At 46.2% G+C, this 27,183-nt stretch overlaps 1 protein-coding gene across 1 annotated transcript; it reads left to right on the top strand.

Moving 5' to 3' along the window:
* The first annotated feature begins 1,411 nt into the window (after window positions 1-1,411).
* Window positions 1,412-26,027, top strand: plekhn1 (pleckstrin homology domain containing, family N member 1). Its single transcript, XM_063208980.1, has 16 exons — window positions 1,412-1,786; window positions 6,360-6,450; window positions 7,172-7,336; window positions 9,249-9,329; window positions 10,094-10,184; window positions 12,265-12,392; window positions 13,861-14,013; window positions 15,941-16,021; window positions 16,244-16,319; window positions 16,558-16,703; window positions 17,943-18,251; window positions 19,609-19,857; window positions 20,380-20,586; window positions 21,706-21,948; window positions 22,785-22,845; window positions 24,859-26,027. The coding sequence occupies exons 1-16, from the start codon at window positions 1,713-1,715 to the stop codon at window positions 25,047-25,049; spliced, it is 2,346 nt and encodes a 781-aa protein (XP_063065050.1). The 5' UTR covers window positions 1,412-1,712; the 3' UTR covers window positions 25,050-26,027.
* Window positions 26,028-27,183: the final 1,156 nt, after the last annotated feature.

Genomic DNA, 27,183 nt, shown 5'->3' with positions numbered 1-27,183 from the left:
ACTGTGTGTCATTTCATATTGGTGTAGTAGTACTATGGTAATAAATCTTTATCAACCAACAGTGAAGCGTTCCACTGGCGGAACAATGCACAGAATGAGATAAGGGGCCTACACTTTTAGTGATCGGTAGGTCATACATACATATGGTTGGCTGTTCTGTGTAAGCCATAAAACCGCTGGCGAGTTTGTGTATGTACAATTACAATGTATGCAGAATGAAGTCATTTTGTCATGTGTCATTTTCCTTTTCAGCTATTCATTTTCTTGTGAATGTCTAATTGGATTTTCCATGATGAGAGACCTAATGTGTGTTTCTTATGAACTGAAGATTCCTGAAGGTCTTTTTCCTTGGCATGACACTCACAAAAACACCCTAGCCTCATCCCAGGTAGTGTTTATGACGTCTTGGGAGTGACTCACCCGAAAATCCATTGGCACCACCTGCAAATCATTTCCTGGCCAATTCACACCAATCCATCCCGTGATCTCTCTGATTAATTATCCATGGCTTAAAAATAGACTTGTGTCTTAATGTGTTGCTTAACGCGTGAAACATGTGTTGAAAATGAACTGGAACCATTTTTTCCCCAATTACACAAGGCGACATGAAATAAGCAGCTCCTGCCATGACGTCAAAAAAAGGGAGAAAAAAAAAGCTGGTGCCATGTCCAGACTTGTCCCATGGCTGTGAATCCCCCACTGATGAACTCTTGTGGGGCTCAATTTGGACTTAATAGCCTTTCATGATGCTCCTCAAGCATTCAAATGACCACCATTTGCCCCGCTGCTAGGTGTGACATTTCGCACGCCGGCAGCCCCCTGCTCTTTGTTGTGGGGATTGATTTAGCTGACCGATCCCACGCAAGGTGTGAAGTGTGGGGCCCTCAGTTCACCCTCTTCTCAAGCCAACCACCCCCCAGCCTCTCTTTCTCTCTCTTTCGCTTACACCCAGACACATACTGAAATACAGAAAACATATAGGTAAACAGAAACGCACACACACTAGAGAGACAGAGAGACAGACAGAGAGAGATAGACAGACAGAGACAGAGTCACTGTCTAACTGACTCACTGTCTGTCTCTCACACATAAAAACATTCCCCCCCAAACACAGACACCCCCTCCCCCATACACACACACACAAACACACACACACACACACACACAAACACACACACACAGAGACAACCCCCACCCCCCTCCACACACAGACAGACAGATACTGACACACACACACACACACACACACATACACACCTCAGAGCTTGAGGCCACACCTCCCTCTGGCTTCTGACACACTCCCACCGGCAGGCAGGCAGGCAGGGCAGGCTACACTACCCCGAGCAGGCAGCCTTCCCCTCTCAGTTATCAGGCGCTCCTCGTCTGAGTGAGACACACACGCACACACACACAGACAGGACAGACGACACAGACACCAGCCCACCAGGCGGCCAGTCAAGTCAAGACACTGACAGAAGAGACCAGCGCTCGGGCAAAGCGCAGCATTGGATTACAAGGCGTCACAGAGGATATACAACCTGCTCCCCCACCGAGACTTTCAACGCACAGGAGGATATACACATACAAACACACATACGCATACACATACACGAGGGCACATAGTTATATTTACACACACAGACACAAACATACACAAGGACTAGCCGACTAAAGGAGTAAAGGAGCACGAGGGACTTCCAGGGAGTGCAGCCATGGGGAGCAGCATGTCATGCGTCCCCCAGCACAACTTCAGGTTCTCCAGCAAGAGCTTCCTCCGGCGGAACAGGTAAGCGGAGGTCACAGTCGGCCGTCTAGGGTTTCTGTCTCTTCTCTTTTCATGCCCTGCCACATGGTCTGTTATAGATCTCCCAGGGGAGGTAATAATTCCACCAGAGAGAGAGAGAGACACACACACACACAGACAGAGAAGACAGTGTGTTCTGTCTAAAGACTTGCCTTCTTTTTCTTTGTGTGTCATTCTGTCTGTGTTTATGTATTTTTAATGTCCAAAGCCTGGTGGTTTGGTGTGTCCATAGTGTAATCCTCTGCTTTTCAGAACAATTGTCATTCATTTAGTTCAAGAGCTCTTTATCTGAGCGTGAGTGGCATAGGTTTAATATCCAAATCCAGGTTGTTTGGTGTGTCTGTAGTGAGGGGCCTCTGCTTTTCAAGAATATCATCACTCATTTTATATGTGAGCTTATGTTCTGTGAGTGAGTGGCATAGAGAGGGCTGCTTTGGGCTATGTGTAGGCCTATATTTTTTAATATCGAAAGCCTGGTGGTTTGGTGTGTCCATAGTGTGGGGGCCTCTGCTTTTCAGGACTATTTTCATTCATTCAGTTCATGGGCTCCAGTTTTATGGGTATGCAAGTGGTGAAAGGAGGGGAGTGTTGGATTGGGTTATGGGGTTTCTAGGAGTAAATGTGAAAAGGGGGGGTCGCCTGGCTCATAGGAATGCATGGTGTCGCTGTAGCGGGCGCATCCCAACGGAGGGCTTGACATTCTGTCTGAATGTGTGCGTGTATGTGTGCATGCGTGTCTATCCTGGCACTGGTGGTGTGTTTGGAGAGCTTCAGGGCTGTTTGCTGGCTTGTTTGTATTCTGTGCAGTCTGCTCTGCCTTGCCTAATGGTCCCTCTGATTCCATTGTATCATTGTTCTCCATGGAGAGAGTGGATGGATTGGTGCTACTGTAGTTGGAGGAGAGTTTAGTTTAGTTTAGTTGCTGCTGACTGCTGTTGCTGATGTACTGTACAGTTTGCACCAAAGATTTTACGTAGATTACAAGGGCGGGGAACCTATGCCTCGAGGGCCGTTTACAGCCCTTGAGGCCATCTTATCAGGCCCCATATATCATTTTAATGTTGAAATATGACATGCTTTGTGAAGAAATCTTAAAAATTACATTTGCAATACAATGAGGTTATAGGTCCTATTTTCAGGGAACCTATATATAGGTGGGTCGATTCCCTGATTGACGCTCCCATCTCATTACACTCCCATTTCATCTCGCTCCCACTAGCCAGACTATCGGTACCACCGCCATATGACGGAGCCAGTTATCTTGTTGATGTTAGTTTTTTGTTTCTAACCCTAACCTTAACCCTAAACCTAACCCTAACCCTAAACCTAACCCTAAACCTAACCCTAACCCTAACCCTAAATTGCTTGTATGTGGCAGTATATGATAATACGTGAAATATAATCGGGTGGGACCGCACGTCCGGGAGTGATAGAAACACCTGGGACCGCACGTCCGGGAGCGATCTCAGTTGGGAGTCTCCATCCCCTTACCGGTGGGTCTGTTGTAAAGGTGGCCACCTGCAATATAGACCCAAAGTGCAAGGGGAAATCCTGGTTTGTGTTCATAACATAACATTTCAAGTGACCTCGAAAACCGTTGAAACGATGAAAACGGTTCCTCACCCCTGTTCTAAAACAACAGAGTGTTCTAGAACCTTTGGTTTGCACAGTGAACATTCCAGTAGTTGAGCTGATCAGCTTCCTGGAACTCGCCCCGTCATGCTTTACCTAAGGGGAGTTGTCAAAGCAGACCTGACCTGAGCAGTGCTGTGTTGTGCTGTGGTGGTACAAATGAGAGGTGGCTTGGGTAAACAATGATGAGGTGGACACTCAGATGCGTAAGCAGATGGATTTTTAGCAGTGTCCATTGTATAGATATTGTGTTATATGGATAGTCAAACAAACAGTGAACTCAGGTAAATTGTGCCACTTTGGGCCTTTCACTTATATGGCAAAAAGTGGCCCAATTTACCGGAATTCACCCATACGCTAAAATGTGGATAAATGAGATTTCTAAATGATGGCAGGTGGGTAGACTAGCAAGACAGTTTACTTGAGTTAACCTTGCACTCTACAGACATGCTTCTGACACTGTGGTAAAGAATGTTGAGGGATGACTGTTTCAAATACTGTATCCAAGAAAAAATTAAATGTTTTATGTTCTTAACCCCAGAGCGAATCCACTGTCAAATCAGAGTTTGGAATGTGCAGGGTTTCGTAATTATTTCAAGAGGGCTGTGCTGACATTTTCAATAATGACAGGTTATACAGTTTGCAATTTGTTTGAGATAATAGGTGCAGATAAAAGGCCCACTTGACCCTTTTTTGTACACGTGCCTTTTCCAATGCATGTTTCAGATCCCTGTCATGGCCCTCTCCTCTGCATGTTTCAGTTCATAGTCATGCCCCGGCGAATGTTTTTCTTTTCTTCCCACCGCCCTGATCAGAGGTCAGAGGAGCTCCTTGAGAGACTTTCGGCAGTTGTAATAGACACTTGCTGCCAGTCTGTTAAAGTTTGAAATCGACCGCTCACGGGCCATGCGATTTTAAACGAAAACACAGGGCACAAGTCCAACATGTAACTTGGGCTGTAACCTGGGCTCCTTCCTCACCTGCCGCCGTGTGCAAACACACACACACACGCACATTGGCACACACACACACGTGAGCGCAAACACACACACAAACACACACGTGAACGCAAACAGACACAGACACACACAGACACAGACACACACACAGACACACACACACACACACACACACACACACACACACACACACACACACACACACACACACACACACACACACACACACACGCACACGCACATGTACATACGCACACACACAGCAGACACACAGTGGGGGGTGCAGGTGAATTGCTCTTGTGCAGCAGAACAATGGCATCAGTGTTCTTAGTTCCTGTCCGTTGCTGAGAGCGCTCCCTTGCCTGCACTGCACTGCACGGCTACTCTCCCAGTTCACCCTATACTCACCCCCATCACACACACAAACGCACACACACACACACACACGCACACGCACACACACGCATACACACTACCATTACCACCCGCCCCCACTTCTTCCACCCCACGGACTAGGGACCTGTTGCGGTAAAACGTCACCGGTGTCAAGTTTGTTACTATGTTACGAGCATATTTCACAGGCATAGGTAGAGAGCTACCTGACAATTACATTGCATTCTTTCCCTCTCATGGTTCACATGGTTTGAATTCCAAAACGCGGTCACCCGTTAAACTTTTAGAGTCGAGTTGTGGAGGAGAAACATGCCTGCGATGCTTGACTTGTACGGGCCCACGCGTGAATGGGCCCCAGTGTTGTCATGCTAATCGCATTCAAATGGTGGGGAACGGTGGAGGAGGGAGGAGGAAAAGGGGGATGAGTGGGTGAAGTAGGGAAGTGATGGGACCGATTTCGACTGTCGGCCGCTCGGCTGCTCGGGCAACCGACTGACCTATAACTGGACTTCCTGTCCCCTTATCGGTCGAGCAGGAAGCTCTTCCTTATACTACATCTGACACTAATGGTGACAAACGAGGGTCACGGGGGTGACAGGCAGGATGACACCCAAGCCTTATTTATTTGCGGCCAGACTAGCGTCGCGTTTTGAAACATAAACTCCCTATTGTTCTCCGAGCCAGGCGAGTCTGGTCTCTATAGTCCAATGGGCTGGAGCTGAAGAGGGTGTGGTGTAACACAGGCTTCGTCTTCTCACAATGGGTCCCATCTTAGACAGTGCGTATACTGCTAGTCTGATAGAGACTATAGGCCTGTGTGGCTTGAAATAGGATGCCAGTGAGTTTCAGGATCAGGATTGTCTTTGTACAGTCCAATTACACTGCTGTTATGTCAGTCCAGTAGGGTGCTCCTGTTTTATCAGCCAGCCAGCTGACAGGGTCAATTGCTGTCTTCTTGAACCCCCATCCCCCAAACGAACCTAATCAAACACAAACACGCATGCACACGCACACGCACACACACAGACACAGACACACACACACACACAGACACAGACACACACACACACACACACACACACACACACACACACACACACACACACACACACACACACACACACACACACACACACACACACACACACATATAAATGCATATTCTCTCTCTCTCTCTCTCTCTCTCTCTCTGCCACAGACACATGCGCACACACACACATGCTTATGCACACACACACATACACACACACACATGCACACACACACACACACACACACACACACACACACACACACACACACACACACACACACACACACACACACACACACACACACACACACACACACACACACACACACACAACACGACTCCTCTTCTCACGCCTGTTCCCAATAGCACCCCCTGAAGCTAGTATGAGTCGCTTGCACCTGAAAGTGTATAACACTCCAGCCATGCTGAGCTGTGCTTGCTAGCAGAAACCAAAACCGCAGTGATGAGCTCACGCTAACAGATGTCTGCTATGGTTTACAACCCCCCCCCCCCCCCACCACCTTTTTCTTATTTACAGCAGTCGCCTCTTCCGCAAGAAGAACCCCCAGGAGGGACAGGAGAAGTCCAACAGCATCATCAACATCCTCTGCACAGTCACCCCCAGGAAGGTAAGTCAAGTCTAGTGAAGAGCTGCTACAGCAGTGTGTCCCTATAGAGTTAAAGGAAAGGTGAAACGATTCCCCATAGCTCCAAATAGAAGTGCCATGGTCTACAAGTTAGCACATATGACTCCTCCTCCCCCATTCCCCCCCTCACAGGAAGGTATGTCACTTACAGGTGTATGCAGTGTATGTGTAACAATCCTCCCATGTAATTTCATGAGAGACACTTTTCAAGTAGTCTTCAAGTAAAGTGTAACATGCATTCCCATAGCAAGTCTACATAATATAGTCATCAACTTGCCAAACCTTGTGTCATCTGTAACTTGATAACACTGCTGTACTATTTTGTCCAAGTCCAACCACAACAAAAGTTTTACAGTAATGTAGTGCACCCAGAAGCACAGTATTCCCATAGGCTTTCACATGTGTAATGTAATACAGTTACAAAGAAAATGTAAATGAAATAGCCCCATGGGTTGCATGCTTAATGCATGCCGTTCCACCAGTGGAACATCGTAATAGTCACTGAAAAACCTGAAAAACCTTTACTACCGTGACCACTATCTTGGTCATTGCCATCCATCAACTAATTTATAACAACAATAAATTATAACAGCTAATTTAAAACAGGGGCCATGTCTTACTTGGTAAAATCAACGTGTACTGGCCAAACTTGATGTCATCTACAACGTGATAACTCTACTGTACCGTGTCCACCAACCCACAGGAGATGTCACCAAAGGACCTGCAGGCCATTGAGAACATCAAGTGGGATCCCCTAGCGTTCCCCTACGACCCGGCCAGCGGCTGGAAGAAGAGCAGCATCAACGTCAAGAACTACGGACGCATGATCCACAGCTCCAAAGTGCGCTTCCGCTTCCTGCACTGCCAGGTACTGTAAGATAAGATAACCTCTGGGGACCAACCAAGTCAGCCAACTAGAAACACTGGGCCACCTGTTTTAATTCCCAAGTCAACCAAAGTCTGTGAATTGGTTGAGAAGCAAAGGCTAAATAAGTCACTGGCTCCTTCCCAACGTCCCATGGGGGGCTGTAGAGCCCCTCTTTAGAAACACTACACTAGATGAAAAAAAATGCATTGGGTGTTCTTCAGTCTGCATTTTTTTTTATTTGCTAATTCATTGATCTCAGAGAGTACCTGGATGAGTGTGATGGTTTCTAGCTGAGCTAAGCAGCCACCTGCTCTTGGTCCTCCTGTCCTGACCCCCCTCAGGCCTTGGCAAAGGACCTGCCATGACACCGCCTCACTCCCCTTTACCCTACACCTGCAGGGCCTCCTCATTACCAGTCAGCCGTCGCCCATTCACATTTACTCACCCCTCCACATCACAGTTAAGTGTGATGCAACACAGCTGCAATCACCTTAAACATACAGTACTGATGACTTACCTACTGTACCTAACCACCCAACCACTTGGTGCTGGTGCCTGTCACTGTGCTGGTGATTGCGCATTGATTTGTGCACTCTTGTTTTGATACGCCACAATGAGCCTTAGTTGGTTAGTCACCCCCTTTTTCTTGTCCGAGACCCGAAACAAAACAAGCAAGCAGGCACAGGATGTAGCTGTGCCTGTGGGAAGCTGGCTTGGGGACAGTGTGACGTCACGTGCTGCAGCTGATTAATTGTGTGTGTGTGTGTGTGTGTGTGTGTGTGTGTGTGTGTGTGTGTGTGTGTGTGTGTGTGTGTGTGTGTGTGTGTGTGTGTGTGTGTGTGTGTGTGTGTGTGTGTGTGTGTGTGTGTGTGTGTGTGTGTGCTGAGCTGAGCCGAGTGTCCGCAGGGCTGCTGTTTGAACATGCCGGAGCGGATCGGCGAGGTGTTGTGAAACCCTGCAACCCTGACAGTGTTCTCAAAGCTGCCTGAGGGAGCCTGGGTGTCTGATGCAGTGGCTGATAGAGGGGCAGAGAGAAAGGGAGAGAGAGAGAGAGAGAGGGAGAGAGAGAGAGAGAGAGAGAGAGAGAGAGAGAGAGAGAGAGAGAGAGAGAGAGAGAGCAGAGCTCAGTGTCTGTGGAGCGTGGGAATCATCTATCTGTCTCTGTCTGATGCCATGCACTGATGGTGAAATAGACAGTGCAAGAGACAGAGAAAGGAGGGAGAGATAGATAGATAGACATAGGGGGTGCAGGCCAAACGAGAGTGAGAGAGACAAGATGTTGAGTGAGTAAAACAAGGCAGGGTGCAGTGATGGCGGCGGTGGTGAGCATATTGTTTTGTAATTGGTGTCATGACAATACAGGCCCAGGGAGGAAGCATTTCCTCACGCTTGCAAAACAAAGACCGAACATTGTCGACCACCAAAAAAGAGCCGAAAAAAGTTGCGCTATCAGTTTAAAGGAAGTGAGCTGCCAATTATAAATCACTGTGTGTCGGCGGCTCCTTTCACTTGTATATGAGTTCACGCACCACTCCCATGTCTTCTGCTGGCTCTCTGTCAGAGGGTGCCGTTCCCACACAATCATGACTTGAATGAGGTTAATGATCTGACACAACGATGGCACGGGACGCATTTGGACAAGATATGGGTTCTCAAATCATGTTGTCAGTTATAAGCCTAAAATGAAGTGGGAGTGTATTTCAAGATGTGTACTTTTCTTATCTTACGCTGGGATCTGAAAATGATTCAGATGGGTGTGAATTATATACTAGTTCATGTTTTTGGGGATCATATGGAACCCAGCCTGCAAAAAAAGCCCATTTTAATCTCTCTCTCTCTCTCTCTCTCTCTCTCTCTCTCTCTCTCTCTCTCTCTCTCTCTCTCTCTCTCTCTCTCTCTCTCTCCTCTACAGGATGTGCATGACTGTTTTCTGGACCTCTTCCAGACCCACCTCCATTTTCTGTCTAACAACACTAGTGGACTCACGTACCAGGTAAGCAGTGACTGTCAATCACGTAAGCATGCCTCTACAGCACCTGTGTGCACCACCAGAGTATAGTGTAAGGCCAGGCAATGACCACAAAGCAGTTCATAAAATAACGTAACAAAACACATGTCATCAGGAAGGGAGATGTGAGGTAAATATGATCTCTGAATAATCATCATGAGGCAACATGGAGTTGGTTGTGCACTCTCTCCATGCCAACCCCTCCTAAGTCGGTAAACACACTGCCACACAGCACACCCAGCCTGTAAAAGACACAAGACATTAATCACCCGAGTTTTATTTGCAGGAGTGTGCAAGCAACAGGCTTTAAGTCAGGAGACAGGTGGAGCAGCGGTAGATTAGTAAACGGCGGTGATTGAAGTTTTATTGTCTCTCTGTGAAAGGGCCGACTGTGTGTGTGTGCCGGTGACACAGATCATGACGACCTGAGCTGCTGAGTTCATCTCACCGTCATCTTCAGAAAAAAAACAATGAAAGATCAATTAAAGTTAAGGAGAAGTATGTGATTGCAAAACTCAATGGGCCCTAGTCATGGCCCAGAGTGTCAGGACACAAAGCTCATGTTGTCCATTTTTAAACTATTAAGACAAATTATACATAGCCTACATACAATATGACACATACAGTATATGATAGTGAAATTGATATGCAGTGTAGTGGTGTGTGTCAGGATTTTGTAAACATCCAGCTGACTTTGTTGGTTTTCTGTTGTGTTTTTGTCTGTGTCTGTGTCTTCTCTGGGGCTGTAGGGGACTCTCCCACTGAAAGAGCTCACCCTACGCAAAGTGCAGAGCCGCAGCAGCTACAATGAACCACAGGAATTTGCATTCCAGATAAATGGTAAGTAAACCCTCTCCTGGTACGTGCGGTGCGGGCCGCTCTTTCCTGATAGCCGCACAAGAGCCGCTTGTTCCTGATCGAAATAGATAAGAATAACTCCAAACGGGATTACCAGCATGATTCGTTTTGTGCTTATTGAAACACCAGCACGAAAATAATTCCAAAAAGTGCAAATTTTAATCGTAAATTGTTGCTCGGGTAAAGCGGTTTAAGATTTAAAGTTCAGACTCCCGAGTCGTGCTGCGACTTGCATTACGTTGGGAACAAACCAGTATCACTGGCTGAGATTGCAATAAAACCCTCCCCTGTTAAATCCCCATTGCGATTGTTCGTTTGTGCGCTAACACAATCTGAGCAGGGGTTGCAGGCAGCGGTCACGGTGGGATAGGATAGGAAGAGAGGAGTATAAGCTCAAAAGTCACGCTATTTACAACTCCTCGCCTCCTTCCTATGTTGAGACATTCCACCCCGATTCAAAAAGTGCCACGACCTCCCTCACCCTTCTTAGCCCAAGACTAACTAGAGGCGAACCCTCCCATGTGCCCCGCGGTCAAAGAGGGGTGAAGCGCTCCCTCAAGGCCCCCCTTGTTATTTGACAGGTGCACCCGAAGCCCCCCCCCCTCCAGCTCAGCTCAGCTGTCGGAGACTAGACCAGGGAGCAAGAGTGGACACAGCTCAGACTCAGGATCAGGCTCCTGTCCAGGCCTCTCCATGTCATGGTGAAGCCATTATGCATTCCAAGGCCTCAGGCTGGCTGAACAGCCCTCTCTGTTTGCACTTAATATTTGTCCTCTTTGGAGGGTAGAGGTGGCGGTGGCGGTGGGCTTGTCCTTTTTTGACTTTTGCACAACTGTTCAAACTGAACTTTAAGAAGGTTCAAAAAAGTAACCCCGACCACAACAAAGGCTGGGGAAGCGGCCCTCTCCGTTCAAAGGACGGAAAAGTTAGTTTCCAACCTGTAAGGGAAAACCTACTTAGTTTCACTTTAAGGAAGTTGAAAATGTGGGAATATGTTCATTGATGGTTGCAATTCTTCAAAAGAAATTAAGTGTCACCATGTGCCACATTCTGTTCTCAGAAAGCTGAGTTATGTCAGGTAGGAATCTGGGTTGACAGGGTCATGAGAAGAGGACACATTCTTCTTCTTCATGTGTTCAACAATTGCCCTGGAGCCATACTCATGGCATAACCATTGCCCAGGGAGATATATTACATACATATTTCCAGGATATGTCAACTTAAAGGCTGGCAAAGAATAGCTATCTAATCAAGTTGAAACCACAACAAAGAGCTTTTGAAATGTAAAATCCCTTAAGGTTTTCCCATAGGAACGTTGAGTATTCACAAACAATGATTGCATTCTGACTTATCCACAAAGACCAACAGGCTACAGAGGTAAACCATTTACAAACACATAGCCCTCAGTGCCATAATGGTTTTCAGTATACACCAGGATAAAAGATGGCACCATGTTTGGCATGTTTTATCAGGAACTAAAATTGAGACTGGTATGACAGGCCTACGCTAACAAAGCAGGCCCGCATACTTTGTCAAAGATAAAGCATCGCTGTGTGTTAAGACTCTTCCGTCAGTGACAAAGCAGGGCAGGACTGGAGAGAGATATCTTCACTGATATCTCTGGTATGCTTGCTGGGTAGATAAAGGGACTTTCCGTGCCCTGTTCGCGAATGCATGAAGGTGTAACTCCTAACACAGGAAATGTAAACTTGATGTAGTGCAATATGATGCTAGGTTAAGATTCCATGGAGGTTAACTCATTGTTTTTGAGTGGTTAGATAACAACACTTGAAAGTTCTTATCGTATTGTTATTATTATGACTGTGCTATTATGTTACGTTATGGTTTCCTTAAAAGTTACGTGCTCTTGCGAAATCAAGTCTCTACTAGGGTGTTTGTTTGGTTAAACGTCTGTCTGGGACGTCAGTTGGGGTGGGAGGAAAGCATGGGCTAAAGCTAAATCAAACAAACTGTCATCTGCACGGTAGGAGGCCCACGTGGCATGTACCCCCGCCACTGACCCCTTGACCCATGAGACTCTGACCCCTGTGACCTTTCCTAGGTGTCAGCTTGAACCTCATCATCGTGTACTGCGCCAACCAGAAGGAGATGGACAACTGGTTCGGCCTCTTGAAGGATCAGATCGAGGCCAACGGAGGAACGGCCATCACTGCCGAGACATATACAGAGGTGATTACATTATTACACTACATCGGATCGAGGTTGCATCATATTGCACTATAATCACTTAGCAGATACGTTTACCCAAAGTGACTAACAAGACACAAGTCATGCTACAGCAATGCAAAGGAGTACAGTAGGGCTAAGCATACTGAATAATTAGTGTATTTGGTCTAATCAAACTTTTTAACTAGCTGGTTGAAGGGAAACCTAGTCTCGATGGGTGACGGGTCAATGTCTCACTCCAAATAATCTTCAAAACTTGAGAGCCCTGGTAATTCAAAGTAAACACAAAAAAGTAAAGTCCGGTCAGAGTACAGATTAAATTGGATAGAAACATTATTAAAAAATATGGGCTTTGTAGTCCATCTTACATTATCAAACCCATTCACAGGATACATATAAGCTACACTAATGACCATAGAACTCAGCACACAAGAGTGTAATAGATTAAATGCAGTCATAGTGTAATAAAATGGGAAACAATAGTGTCGAAAAAGGACTTGTAATCCATCTGACACCTATGAGCCTATTCTCCTTTGGCTCGGTTGAGGAAAGGATAGTGTGAGGACCTGTAAAAACAGGATGTGTTCACTTAAGCCGCGGTGAGTAATTCGGGTCAGTTGTCTTTGCCTTGGGAATTTTTTCTTCCCTCTACTAAGCTGGGAGTGACTATAGGATTGGGTCAGTCCAACAGCCACATCAGAGAAGGAAACATTTCCGTTCCCTCTCTCTCCATAGTTCACACCCAACTGCCACCACAAATGGGAACGACCACGGAGGTTCGCTAAGACAAAAACAGGTCTTTAAACAAAGCTAATCCTGCCATTACGGGTGTCAGGGAATTTGTTCAGGAGGTGAAGTCTCAGCCCTCAGGGTCCAATTGCATAATATAAGGAAACGTGCTGCTTCAAGACTGCCTTCAAGACGTTTATGATCTTCTTGTCACAAAAAGACATAAATCAAGTACACAAACGGAAACGAGTTTTGAGATGAGTCATGCCGTCATGCTATCAAAATAGATTAGAATCACAAAAAATGAATCAGTACATTAGGTAAGAGGGAAGACATTGAGAGGACCTACTATTGGAATAGAACTTAGAACTGAACTGAATTGAACAGAACTGAACAGAATAGAATAGAATAGAATAGAATAGAATAGAATAGAATAGAATAGAATAGAATACAACAGAACAGAATAGAACAGAATAGAATAGAATAGAATAGAATAGAATAGAATAGAATAAAACAGAACAGAATAGAATAGAACAGAACAGAATAGAATACAATGCCTTCTTCTGTCAAAAAAGCGTTTAGCTATTAAGCGACTGAAATGAAGTCCACCGTAAAGTTTTTGAATAATACTGTATAACCTGGGTCAGTGAGAATCATCCCAGACACATTGTCAATGTAACCTATGTACACGTACATATACCATTAGTCATGAAGTGTCATCTGTCCTTCCTCCTTCCTCCAGACCCAGACCAAAGAGGATGACAGTGAGGGAGGAGAGGAACTGAGAAACTCCATCAGCAACGAGCCCATCTACGAGTGGGAGGGCTCCCAGCGAGAGAGCCTGGGGCCTATCGTCTTTGTGACCAAAGTCATGATCCAGCACCTGCCCTGCCAGGTAAGCCGTGAGCGAAAAAAACAGACTACTTCACCTGTCGCTCACCACATCTGTCTGCCTGTCTATGTGTTTGTCTTCTCAGAACGACCCGTGATGCATAACTAATCAGATATTGTTAGTCACTGACCACCAGAACTTCGTCGTTTTTAATGCCGTTTTTTGAGTTTAATTTCTCTGACTGGTGTTGAGTCATGTGTCTGCTCTCTGTGGTGAGCAGTACCTCGACCCTGGGTGACATGGAGAATATTAGTGTAGCCTCCCACCCCCTGGTCTGGCATGACTACATGTGTGCGTACACACGGCTGTTATCAAACAGTAGGGGATTTTAAATAAGGAAAGAAAAACAGACAGATGACTTACGAACAGGGGGAGCCTCTAATACAGGAGAGTAGCGTGTGTAAGCTGTTGCGCAACAACACGCATATTTTTACGTCAGCCAGCGTGCCAAAGAGTACAGTGTGTGTCTAAACAGTGTGCTGGAGGGAGGCTCAGACAGCAACACCACTTTCCCTCTTTCTCACTGTGCTTTTTTTCATTCTCTCTCTCCTTCGCTCATTCTGTTTCTTTTCTCTGACAAAGGCAAAATTCAAATTCCAAGAGGCCACATAAGGCTGGTGTTTCCACCGCATTCCCATTGTTTATTGGCATTCCGCTGAAAGTCTCACAATAAAAACAGCTGACCACATAAGTATGGTCGAAGCCTCTTCCGTTCAGGGAAATACAAACCTCTGAATGCTCCAAATGCTTATTTGAATAGGGAATTCAGATAGTTGGTTTTGGGTGTGTGTGGGTGTGTATTCATGTGTGCATGCGCGTGCCCGCGTGTGTGTGCCCGCGAGCGTGCGTGTGTGTGTGTGCGCTTGTGTGTGTGCACGTCAGTCTGTGCATGCGTCAGTATGTGTGTGTGTTTGCCTATCGGTGTCGGTGATGTGTGAAAGAGCGTGTGAGTGAGCTCAGCTTGTGTAGAGGAGGGTGTGTAAACCAGTTGCCTCGCTCAGCTCAGCTCAGCTCTGCTGCGCTCAGGCAGCGACTTGACTTGACTCACCTCACAGCTGTTTGTTGTCAGACACACCCACACGCAGCGCAGCGCAGGGCCACAGGGCCAACACACCCCTGGCTCGCTCTCCCTCCTTTACTAGGGAGCGGCCCCTTCTCATGGTCAAAGATACTGTGATATAGACACCCCCAATAAGGGTTGGACTCTCCTGTGGAGACTCTTATCAGTGCATATATTGTATGTCAGTGCACGCGACTGACTTTTGACATAGTTTTCAGTCAATCATTTTTTTGGTGGTGCCAAATGGGTCATTGTCTTTCAGTTTGTGGCAGCCATTTTTAATAGTCTCACCTCACCCCATTAAAGTTTTTAAAACAAACATTTGTGTGTCATGACATACAGTATTTTGTGTGTTTATAGAGCCTCTTGCATGGGATTGTGTGGCTTCCTTTTTCCAACTGTGTTCACTGGACAAAGTATCTCACCTCAGACATCTCAGAACTGTATACAATTTTTTTTTTGCTATAGAAATAAAAAGAACCATCTTATTTATGCCTAGCTGCAGGACTAGAAACACTTCAACATACAACGTGAGAGAAAAAGAAAAGAGAAAAAAAAACATAGACGAATGTGTGGTTTCTTGATGCAACGATACTTGGCCTACTTGTTTGGTGTTAACTGGTCCAAACTTGATCCTGGTTCCCTTCCAAACCTAACCACAACAAGCATGACAGCAGATGATGAGTGACGAACACAGATTTTTTCTCACCAGAGTTTTCTCACGTTACTGCCACTCTTGGAGCAAATAATTCCTTTAGTTCTAAATGAGTGTGTTCCGACATTACCAACATTTTTTTAACTTAATGGTTGGACTTATGCAAATGGAACTTAACGATTTATGCCTTTTTTCTTCTTGTATTTCTATAACAGGACAAGAGCGATCGAGTTCTGGTGATGTACCCAGACACCCTGATCTTCCTGTCCGAGGAGCACGATCGGCTCTTCTACAAGGTATAAAAGCGCATTCCTCTCTGGCTATTTTGGGACATGAAGCCCAATCTCAGCCTCATGCCTTTCTCAGGGTATTGAATGCATTCGTTCCCTTCATTCGTTCAGTTGAAGCCACTCTGTCTGACGTGCTGTGCTTTTTACGGCGGCCTCATTCCTTTCTCGGGCTATTGGCTCTTTCAGTTGAAGCCACTCCGTCTAACGCTCTGTGCTTTTTTATTGCAGGGGAAACTTTCCCTAAACATGATCACGGTCACCACGCCTTGTCAAGAGGTCAAGCCCAACACATTCATGATCGAAGGTAAGAGAGATGCTGGACAACCCCCCCGTAAAAATAACTCACCCGGGGAAAAAAAGCAGTTCAGGTGACCAAGCGAAACTCAGATGACGTCTTGTGGCACCGTCTCTGCTTTCCTAAGCATGATGCAAAACCACTAGATATAGAAATGGCAAATCCCCCCTTACGTACTATGTCGTTATCAAGGTAGCTTTACATGACATGACATATCCCATTGCTCTGTGTTGATTCTGGTTGCCAGGCAAGCTAATCAACCCCATCATCGTTTCGTGCCTGGACAAGAGCGACTTCCATGACTGGATCCAGCACCTCAAGGCTGCAGACGTGCCCATCCTCAGCCCTCCTCCTCCCGTCTATGACATCATCTACACGCCAACCCAGAGAGAGGTACAGTAGCAGTTAACAGTAACATTTAAAATCCCCTTCGGTTATGTAACGGACTTGTCACCACACAAACCACAACCACGGCCACCACCCTGTCCCATCTTTTGAAAGTCCTTCCCTTCTGTAGTCTTCCATTTACCTTTAAGATGAGACGTATTATTGACTGGCATAATGTGTAATGATTTTCTGTAGTCGATAATAAGCACCTTCCCCTTCCCCACCGCCTCTTCCTTTTATCTCCTTGCTCTTCCCTTCCTCACACCTTCATGGTTGACTTCATTATGATGAAGAGTCTTATTGTGACCCATTTGAATGGGCCTGGTATGTTGTGTCTCTGTTGCCTACTTAACAACCGTCTCCATAACCACCTCGAGGTCCAGCCACCATTCTTCCATCTATTTTACTCCATACCTTTCCTTTTCTTCATTACTTTATCCGTCATGGTGAAACATCTTAATTATGATGTATTTGAATGGGTCTGCTATGGTGTCTCCCTGTGCTTAACAACCGCCTCCACAACCACCTCCAACCACCATCTTCCATCTCTTTTTCTCCATGCCTTCCTTCTTCTTTATCGCTCTCTACCAGGGCGAAATGTCTTATTGTGATCCATGTGAATACATCTGGTATGGTGTCTCTCCCTGTACTTAACAACCTGCACTACCACCTCCGACACTAACCCTCTCCCATTTTCCATACTTTCTATCTTTCTTCCTCTTAGTCTCCCTCTGTCATGATGAAACATCTTATTGTGAACCATCTGAATATGACATGGTGTGTAGTGACCTGTACTTAAGAATCATCTCCGCTACCGTCCTCTATTGCTCGTCTGCCTGACTGGCCTTCCTCACTCTTTATCTCACTCCATTAGGGTGAAATGTCTTATTTTATTCCGTCTGAATATACCTCAACAATGCCATCTGAATACGTCTCTACTGTTCTTAAAAACAACCACAACATCCTCCATCTGCCACAGTGTCCCTCCTCTTCGTCTCAATCCATAATGATGAAATGTCTTATTTTAGTTCATCTGAAAATACCTAGGCAATGGCATGTCATAATTTTCTGCACTTGACAACTACCTCCACCACCCTCTTCCATTTCCTTCACCCCCTACCTTCCTTGAACACACACCATCATGATGAAATGGCTTATTTTAGTCCATCTAAATAACATAACACAATGATTCTCTCTTTAGCTAACGCACTGTTTGTCGTTTTGCTGTACCCTGTCATTATCCAGGCTCCAGACTTCGACAGGTGGAGCAACCTGAGCCACAGCCACCACAGCCACCACAGCAGCCAGAGCAGCCACACCCACAGCCAGGCCAGCAGCAGCTACGGCCATGGCCAGCTGAGTCAGGCGGCCAGCCACCGGACCAGCGGCCAGAGCCAAAGCCTCAGCCTGAGCCTGGGCCAGAGCCAGAGCCAGAGCCGCGGCCCGGTCGACCCCAAGAGGCTATCGCACAGTGGCGGCCGCGGCTCCCACGAGCTGCCCTTTCCCAGCGCGGAGGATAATCCCCTCTCCCCCGGCTACATGGAGCCCCTCTGTGTGAGTTTAACATCTTATCTATCTCGCCGCCGCGATAACGATGGGGACTGGTGGGGTGGGTCGGGTAGGTTAGGGTGGTGAAGTGGGTGGGGGATTTAGTAGGAGAATGTGCTGATGGCCCTAAAACCAAAAAAAGAAAAAGGATGAAAGAATGAACAAGGCAGGGGCAGCAGGGACGGGAGTTAAGAGAACAAGCATTTCTCTGTGTGCGTGCCGTGCGTGTGTGTTTTTGTGTGTTCTTGGAACCGTGTACACGTGCGCGTGTGTGTGTACGTGTGTGCGGTAGTGCACGCGTGTGAGCCTGCATGGCAACTGTGCGTGCCGGCTGGCGTGTTTATACGTGAGCGCACCTTCAAGAGTTAGGTGAGGTCATGTTTGCCCGACCTGTCTCCCTTGCCTTTACCGTAAGGCCTTGCCTTCGCTCAGTCAGGGCCGTGTTTATTTTTGATGAGAGGAGAAGCTCAGAGAAGGCAAGTGGTGGAGTTATGTTAATAATTAACCATCGTCCAGCCGCTCGCCTTTTCCGATTCCACCCTTCATTGCTCAAGGCTTTGTCATCAGGGTTCTGAAGAAGCTTTCGGCATCAGTATATCATGGAAAAGCAAACATTGTGTGACTTTATTATGTAACTTCTGGGACCCGCATATAATTCTTAGCTATTTCACAGGTTGATGTGTTTTGTAAAGGAGCTAGCCACACCAAAAAGAGAATGACCCTGACCCCTGTCAGGTATTTCTTAAGACATGGGTAATCTTGACTTGTGTACACATTCCCTGCATGCTACAGGCGAACTTCAAAACTTCTCTTTGATGTGTGTGCTGTGGTTGTATCACACGCCGTTCTCCTTTTTCTGCCGATAACGCTGAAAAGAGAGATACCAATTAGTTGAGAGAATGATGTGGACTAGTGCCCAGAAATAAAATTTATTTGGACTCGACTCCAATTATAAAGGGATGGAGGGTGTCTTGGCAGGGCTTTGTACCATCCAATTAAACTGGCCTTCACCTCAGCTGTGTGCTGCTCTGATCTCTGAGGATCAAACTGTTGCCAAGCATCTTTGCCTACACACAGAGAAATGAAAGCACCACTTTGTACCTAACTGCATGTGGCCAGGCCAGTACCCTTTGCAGGACAATTAGCTAGCGAAGTATCTTTGTGACATCAAGTACACTCTGAAACGAAAAAAATCTTATTACAAAACTGAAATAAGCAGTATTGTACCTAGAGGTATAACATTCTAGCCCGATTATCATCGACTTTCAAATCTCTTCGTAATTGCAACGCTGAAGGTGTTGCGTCTCTGTCAAGGCTCTCTATCTGACTTGTTGTTGACTTGCTGACCTTCTTCCCCCAACAGTACGCCTCCAGCCGACCCCCCTCCATCGAGACGCAGTACTCCTCCCGCCTCGGCAGCCGTAGCAACAGCGTGTCGTCCCACGCGCGGCCCCACCAGGACCTGCGGCCGCTCTCCCTGCGCTACTCCTCCCCCCAGCGCACCTCCTACCTCTCCAACGACGGCACGCAGTCCCCCATCTACAACACCCCCTACACCTCCGTCGTCCGCAACGGGCCCCTCCAGCACGTGGAGAAGTCCCCTCTCATCAAGGTGAGTAGTGGCCTTGGCTCAGCTGTCACCACGTGTGTCCCTGCGTGGTGTGGACGGCTACGTAGATGGAGACCCACTTAACTTAATGGGTTGTTGGAGTAATTACAGTTGTGTGATTTCCCCAGCTTGGCATGCATCTAATACTCTGGCGTGAAAGAGGGGTTGTCCAATGGAGGATTCATTACTGTTTGTGTGAATGCCCCGCGCTGCTTATTACGGGTGTGTCAGTTGTCCAAAATGAAGACGTCTCCATTACTGTTATGTAACAGCTGTAATAAGCAATGCAGTAATAATAACCCAGTTGTGTGAAGACTAGAAAACGCTTTGAACCATTAGTGTCATCACAGCGTTGCGTCTTCATTAGCGAGTCCGACCAGTTTTGCCATACAATACATCTGGGAGTGGAGGAGCCCGAGGATTTAACTCTTTAAGACAGTGAAGAATGGCTCCTTTAAAAAAAGGAGCCCGGGAGGTAACGCGAGACGTCTGTTTACCAAAGCGCCTCTTCTCTTCTGTCCGCAGTCCAACAGCTGGAGCACGCCACAGTCCTCCATCAAGTTCCACCATCTTCACAGCAGTGGCGGCGGCAGCAGCAACCCCCAGCGGCACTCGGACATGTGCGGCCCCCTGAGGAAGCCTCTGTCGCCCCTGTACGACGACCCCTCCACCCCCGGTGTCGCGGCCACGGGCGCGTACCCCCTGCAGACGGCCCATGTAAAGCCTCTGGTGGTAAGTAAGTGGGTCAGGACACCGGATCTATGGCTCTACCTCTCGCTTTACAGCTGCCCCGGCACGACTCTCGCACCACCCAACACCCCCGAGAAGAGCATCGGGGAGCAGACGGAGATCTGATGCAGTGCATCTCAATCTCTCTCTCTCTCTCTCTCTCTCTCTGTATCAGTTTTTCTCTCTCCGTCTATCTCTTTCTCTCCCTCTGACTATCCCTTTCCCTCTTCTTTCTTTCTTTTCTCTCTCTTTCACTCTCTCCATCTATTTCTGTCTCTCCTTCCGTCTCTCTTTGTCTTGTCTTTGTCTGTTTCACACTTCCTTCCTCTTTCTGCCTCTCTTTCTTTCCATCTGTCTCTCTCTTTCCATCTCTCTCTTTCACTCTCCATCTATTTCCGTCTCTCTTCTCATCTCTCTTTGTCTACTTCTCTTTGTCTGCTTCATACTTCTTTCCTCTTTGTCTCTCTTTCTTTTTTTCTATTTCTCTTTCCTTCTCTCTCTCTCTTTCCATCTCTCTCTCTCTCTCTGTTCTCTCCCCCCTCTCTCTAAGGGCAGTAGCGGCAGTGGAGGCGGATTACTAATTGATTGATCCTGCTGCATAATTAAGGGCTTTGCCCTGCTGAAAGGTCGAGGGGACGGCCCGAATAATACCCTCCCTGTAAATCCGCAGGACACTCGAGCAGCCCCATCCTCAGCTACTTCAGAAGCCTTATTTACAAAACACTGTACAAGCACTGTAATCTCATACTGTACATCACATATGCCATCGCTCGGGTTTCCATTCCAGCCAAAACGGTTTATCGCATGTTTTGCATGCATCTAGCTGTTCACATGAACTCCCACATACCAATGAGGATTTTTTTTGAATAGTCAAATTACCATGATGTGCGTCATTGAGTAATACAAAAGAAGGTTATTATTTCAATATAAATGTGGTTACCATATCAAGAAATGTTTTTTTTTAAATAAAGAGAGGAAAGAAAGAAATTTGACATTTACAGCACAATATTCATCAACTGTGACAAAGCTTTTTAAATCACTTCACATTGTTATCATTTGATATGTACTGGGTATCAGGTAGCACGACTGACTGTATCCCCTGTGACCTTGTCCAATAAACAGCAACCCTGGCGCAGCGCCTCTGAGCATCATCATCAGCAGCAGCAGCAGCAGTGCCCGTCCCTGCTACCCGCCAACTTCCGCCTGCGCACCCCTCCCCTGGGCCGCCGGACCCGCAGCAGCCTGGCACCGGAGCAGGAGGCCGGGGGCGCCCAGTGGGGATCCGAGCAGCACGCTGAGGCCGTCTCTCGACTCAAGCTGCTGCCCGTGCCCAACACGGTGCCCGAGCACAGCGCCATTGCACAGGTGAGACAAGCATCCAGCTCTTCTCATTCCCTCGTGTCTTGCACTTTGTCAGTCTGTAAAATGTCAGTCCTTTGTATGTCTATGTCTTGGCATGGTATAGAGAGAGAAACGTAATTTCATTTTCCTTGTATGACTTGTGCATATGAAGAAATTAAAAGAAAAAAACAAAACAAAAAAACAATAAAAGCTGACTTGACTTGACTTGACTCGACTCTCCTAGTCCCATATATATATATATATATATATATATATATATATATATATATGGGTTCATCTTATGGATAATTATATTTAAACCAAAAGTTTTGATAATGCATGGCTGAATGAAAGTGGTGGCTTTTTTCTCGGGCCCCAGCAGAGTGTAGTATGACCTCTGCTGAATGCAATCAGATCTCTCCTGCGCTAAGAAAAGCTAAGCAGGAAAGAGATATTTTGTCAAAGAAACTGAATATCTTGCTGAGAATGTTCCAACCAAAGACACCTTACTCCTTCCATTGACAAGTGTGCAGTGGTTAACCCCAGTTGCTAATTAGCAAATCCACATGATGATGACGTATGAAGAACCACACACACACACACACACACACACACACACACACACACACACACACACACACACACACACACACACACACACACACACACACACACACACACACACACACACACACACACACACACACACATTCAAGACAGGGCTATTTTCTGTAGCATTAGGGCTAATGCCCTAACACACACACACATTCAAGACAGGGCTATTTTCTGTAGCATTAGGGCTACCATTAACTTGATACTAATTTGGACTCTCTTCTCTCTTTTGTCTGCCTCCTCGACAGAGAGCGTTCCCATCCCACGCTGCCATGGAAACCCAGGAGATCACGTACGGCTACTCCCCAGGTGAGCATGCGAGGAATGCCACGAGTCTTAAAGTGTCACAATGGCGCGTTCAAGTGCCATTATAGGACGGGGGTAATTCAATACAAAACCGCACAAACAGCTTCACTGCTCCAGCACAAAAGCTCAAGTTCAAAATGCCATGCCGCCTAAATAAAGTGCAAGAGGGGGTGAAAAGATAGGATAATATCAGGTTTTCAAAACCTGTCACTGACTTGTTCTAATGCTATAATGGATGGTTGCTGCTAGCCGTCTGCAGGAACGGGGGACTGTGTTCCTTCCGTCAGAAGTGGCATTCCGCTGTCATAGATCTCATGGTTTAAATGAGTTGCCGCTGAAAACGATCTCTCTGGTGACAATTCCCAGAGCGTGCGCGCTGAGCTGGGTCTAAGACACAGAAGAGCCGGGATAGTTTTAGAAATGACCTTTACGTGCTCCGATACTGTACACACAGCACACATATACAGTGCACAGACGTGCTGGATTGCTCACAAGCAAACACACATTCGGACATGTGTGTACAAGAGATGTTAATGAAAGTGACAGGGGTGTCAAAAACCTTTCACCTCTGCTCTCATGTACCCACCTCCCATGCTACCACCCATTTTCCATTCATTTCATTTTAAATGTAATATACAACACACAGCGAGATCGAGTCAAACAGAAGAGGCAAACATGAACTACACGAGGTAAATAGTGCAGAGAAAAAGTTCAAAACTGACAAGGGAGGTTATAAGAAGGTCAGTCGATAACATATACGATTTGCAGAAAGGTCATCATCAAGGGGATCTCTAAAAAGGGACCTACAATGTACCCCTGTGGGACACCTCCGGGATGGGCCCCCTCTGTTTCAGAGGTCCAACACATTAGCAGATTTCCGGAGCTTAGACACTTTAGATACACAGAGCCTCATGGAAAGTGTGAGGTGGTACTGTCCATGCCCCCACTTCTGAACATGAAACAGACCACTCAACCTCTTGTGGCCAGGAAGGGCTTCACGGCTGACAGTGACAGATCTGTGTTTGTGTGTGTGTGTGTGTGTGTGTGTGTGTGTGTGTGTGTGTGTGTGTGTGTGTGTGTGTGTGTGTGTGTGTGTGTGTGTGTATGCGCATGCGTGCGTGCGTGCATGCTTGTGTGCGTGTGTGGGGGTCTGCTTGTGTGTGTTTGTGCATGCGCACATGTGTGTGTGTGTGTGTGTGTGTGTGCGTGTGCTTGCTTGTGTAACTGATATCCTGTTGGCTCACTCTGCCATACAGCGCTGCACAATCATGTGTGTGTGAGTGTGTGTGTGTGAGTGTGACTGTGTGTGTGTGTGTGTGTGTGTGTGTGTGTGTGTGTGTGTGTGTGTGTGTGTGAGTGTGACTGTGTGTGTGTGTGTGTGTGTGTGTGTGTGTGTGTGTGTGTGTGTGTGCGTGCAGGTGGCGTGTAAAGGGGCTGCCCAGTGCAGGACAGGAATACTGGCCACCGTGATTTAAAGAGCACAACTGCTGTGACCACAGTATTATGGGCCCAGCCCAGCCCACCTCACATTAAAACATCAGCGGTCCTCACAGACAGACAGCCTGAAAGACCAGTGCCGTAGTAGGCTCAGACATACTGGTAGTTTGTGTGTGTGTGTGTGTGTGTGTACTGTATGTGTGAGTATATTCACTGCATAATGAACCGGCATACACTACCATATGCATGTGAAGCTCTCCTGTTCATACTTAACATGACATTTCATTGAGGCAGGAGTGTGCGATTTACTTATCGAGACATAGAAAAGGGAGTTATTTTCATTTTACTTTCGTTCCCAGCTGGAAAGGGTAGAGATGTAGAAGGCTAGGCCCAGCCCAGGCATGCCATAGTGCAGGTTTAGATACCTTTGCAAAGCATGCGGAAAATGACATGGATCAGAGCCAGCCAGCCGACATTGCTCAACCGTGGCAGCATAAACTTTACCTGTGACACCACAGTTATGCGCTTGGACCTGCTCAATAGTACATTACATTTTGTGTCTTTCTGTGTCCCTCACAGACGAGAACGGCTACCTTAACCCTGCTGAGCCAGATGACCAGGAACTGGACTACGACAACATTTGGGAATACGACTGCACTAGCGGGATGATTCAGCCGGTCTCTGGAATTCGGTCACACCGGACACCGGCAACGGACTTTGGTGCCCCGGGCCTCAACACCGCCATGGCAACACAGGCGAGATGGTCGTAAAAAAAGAAAAAAAAGGAAAAGCAAGAGCAACAATGGAAGTCGACTCCCGTCTGAACTTGCGCCGCATAGCAGACTAATCCTACTGGCCTGGCCTGTCCTGTCCTACTGTCAAAGCAAGCAGCCAGCCAGCGTCCGGCCCGGCTAACAGGGTCCACTCTTCTTCCATTGCTCTCTCTCTCTCTCTCTCTTTCCGTCTTTGTCTCTTTTCATCTCTCTCTCTCTCCGTCTTTCCATCTTTCTCTCTTTTCATCTCTCTCTCTGTCCCTTCAGAGACCTATCCAATCTGTCAAGGTCCCACTCTCTGCCTCCATCTCTCTGTCTTCCTCAATTCCTCTCTTTCTATCTCTCTGTCCCTTCAGAGTACTCTCCAAACTGTAGTCTATCAGTGCCAGCCGGCGCATGTGGACTGCCCAAACCCATCTATCAAACGTTGTGTCATGTTTATGATGGGACATCTCAAGGCTGAGCGTACATAGACATGGCATGGGCGCCGGCCGTGGTACTAAAAAGTGGTTCGGCTGGACCTCAACAGGTGTTGAAAATGTAAATACTCTTCCTGAGCGCTTCGGATGTTCCTTTTCTCTCCCCCTGTGGTAGGCTACCGGGCACTGCACTGCTGTTTATTTTTTATCATCCTTATTTTGTATGATAGGGGTTGTTTTTCAGATTTTTGATACTTTTTGTAAAGATGATTATTTATGGTTATTAAAGAGAAGGAATGCTGAGAATTTGATGCTGGTAGGCCCAGATTGTACCCGCTCATGTCCATATTTTCTATAAAGACAGCATTCCTTTAACAGGATAAACGTTAGCTATTTATTTTGTGTTTACAAGACATTGTGACTGCCTAAAAAGTGTAGCATACGTGTACAGAACCGTAGCATTTTCAATTTGTACTCCTTATGATGATGATGATAGTGAGTGGGTTGCTACTTTAAGTGTGTTGTGTTCTCTATTTATTTTTTAATAAAACATTTGTTTAAGTCTTACATGTTGTGTTACTCTTGATATGGTATGAAATAGACAGAGATCTTACTCATACTTGACTTAGGTCGTGCCAAAATGAATTGGTTTGTGTCACCACCTGCTGGTCGGTATGGGCCAATACAAGGTCTATCTACCGGTAGATTAGAACCCAGTCTTGAACAACTGTAGGCCTAATAATAGTAATCACATTGAACTTAATTTTTTTTAACTTTTATGAATATTTAGAATGGCTATTACTATGAGTAGTCGTAATAGAAGGAGAAGAAGTGGTAGAAGCAGTAGTCTTAATGCTAATGCCTCTTGTAGCACTGTGTATAGTACAAGGCATAATATTTTTCATTATTGTTATTATTATTACTATAGTGGTAGCAAAGTAGGTAGTAGTATATTGAATTGAATTGACTACTTTGTTGCAGACTGGAGGTGCCATAAAAACATAGAAAAGACAATACAAGTACAGTACAAATACAAATACAAGCTCAACCCATTAACATACATGCAAGTATGTATTCCACATTTCAGAGAAATACCTATCACTGTTAAGTGTCAGAAAGTATTTACAGCATTACACTTAAAACTGAAGTCTACATATTAATACATAAAATACCTAAAGAGTGCATGAAATAGTGAGTATTGTGATACCTAAATGAATAAAAATAAAAACGTAAAGAAAAGTGAGCCTAGTAAACAAGATGAAAACGCCAAGTGGCAGACAATATTTTTGTCTGGCGAATTGGTCTAGTGCTGCACCATACAGTTAATTTAAAACGACTGAAATCTGTTCTTTAATAACAATGTTCTATCTGTGTATTCACTAAGTCGGACATGCAGGAATTTTCATGTGAATGGCAACATTCCGCCATAAGGACGTAGGGCAAAAAGGTGGAGGAGGCACCACTGAAAAGATTTGAAAAAATGGATACCGTACTTGTATGTACATTCTACCTGTCTCTTGTTGTAGAATGTAGGGGAGGGAAACATTCTTAAACTCAAATGTTTTGGCGTTCCTACATTATTTACAGATATATAGTAGGGTAAGCTTTTAAAGGGACACTGTGCAGGAAATGGTAAAAAAAAAGGTACTGCAACTATGCTGCTCATTGAAACTGGGCTATTGCCAAATTTGATCTTTACATGAAAGTTTACT

The sequence above is a fragment of the Engraulis encrasicolus genome, chromosome 10, assembly GCF_034702125.1.
Source record: "Engraulis encrasicolus isolate BLACKSEA-1 chromosome 10, IST_EnEncr_1.0, whole genome shotgun sequence".
Classification (NCBI taxonomy): Eukaryota; Metazoa; Chordata; class Actinopteri; order Clupeiformes; family Engraulidae; genus Engraulis; species Engraulis encrasicolus.
The sequence above is the reverse complement of the archived record's forward strand: the minus strand, read 5'-3'. Positions and strand labels throughout refer to the sequence as shown.

Coding starts and splice junctions, on each gene's coding strand:
- plekhn1 (XM_063208980.1), top strand. CDS start 1,713: ATGGGGAGCAGCATGTCATGCGTCCCCCAGCACAACTTCAGGTTCTCC. Junction 10,185..12,264: donor ATTTGCATTCCAGATAAATG/GTAAGTAAACCC, acceptor GACCTTTCCTAG/GTGTCAGCTTGAACCTCATC. Junction 18,252..19,608: donor GCTACATGGAGCCCCTCTGT/GTGAGTTTAACA, acceptor TTCCCCCAACAG/TACGCCTCCAGCCGACCCCC.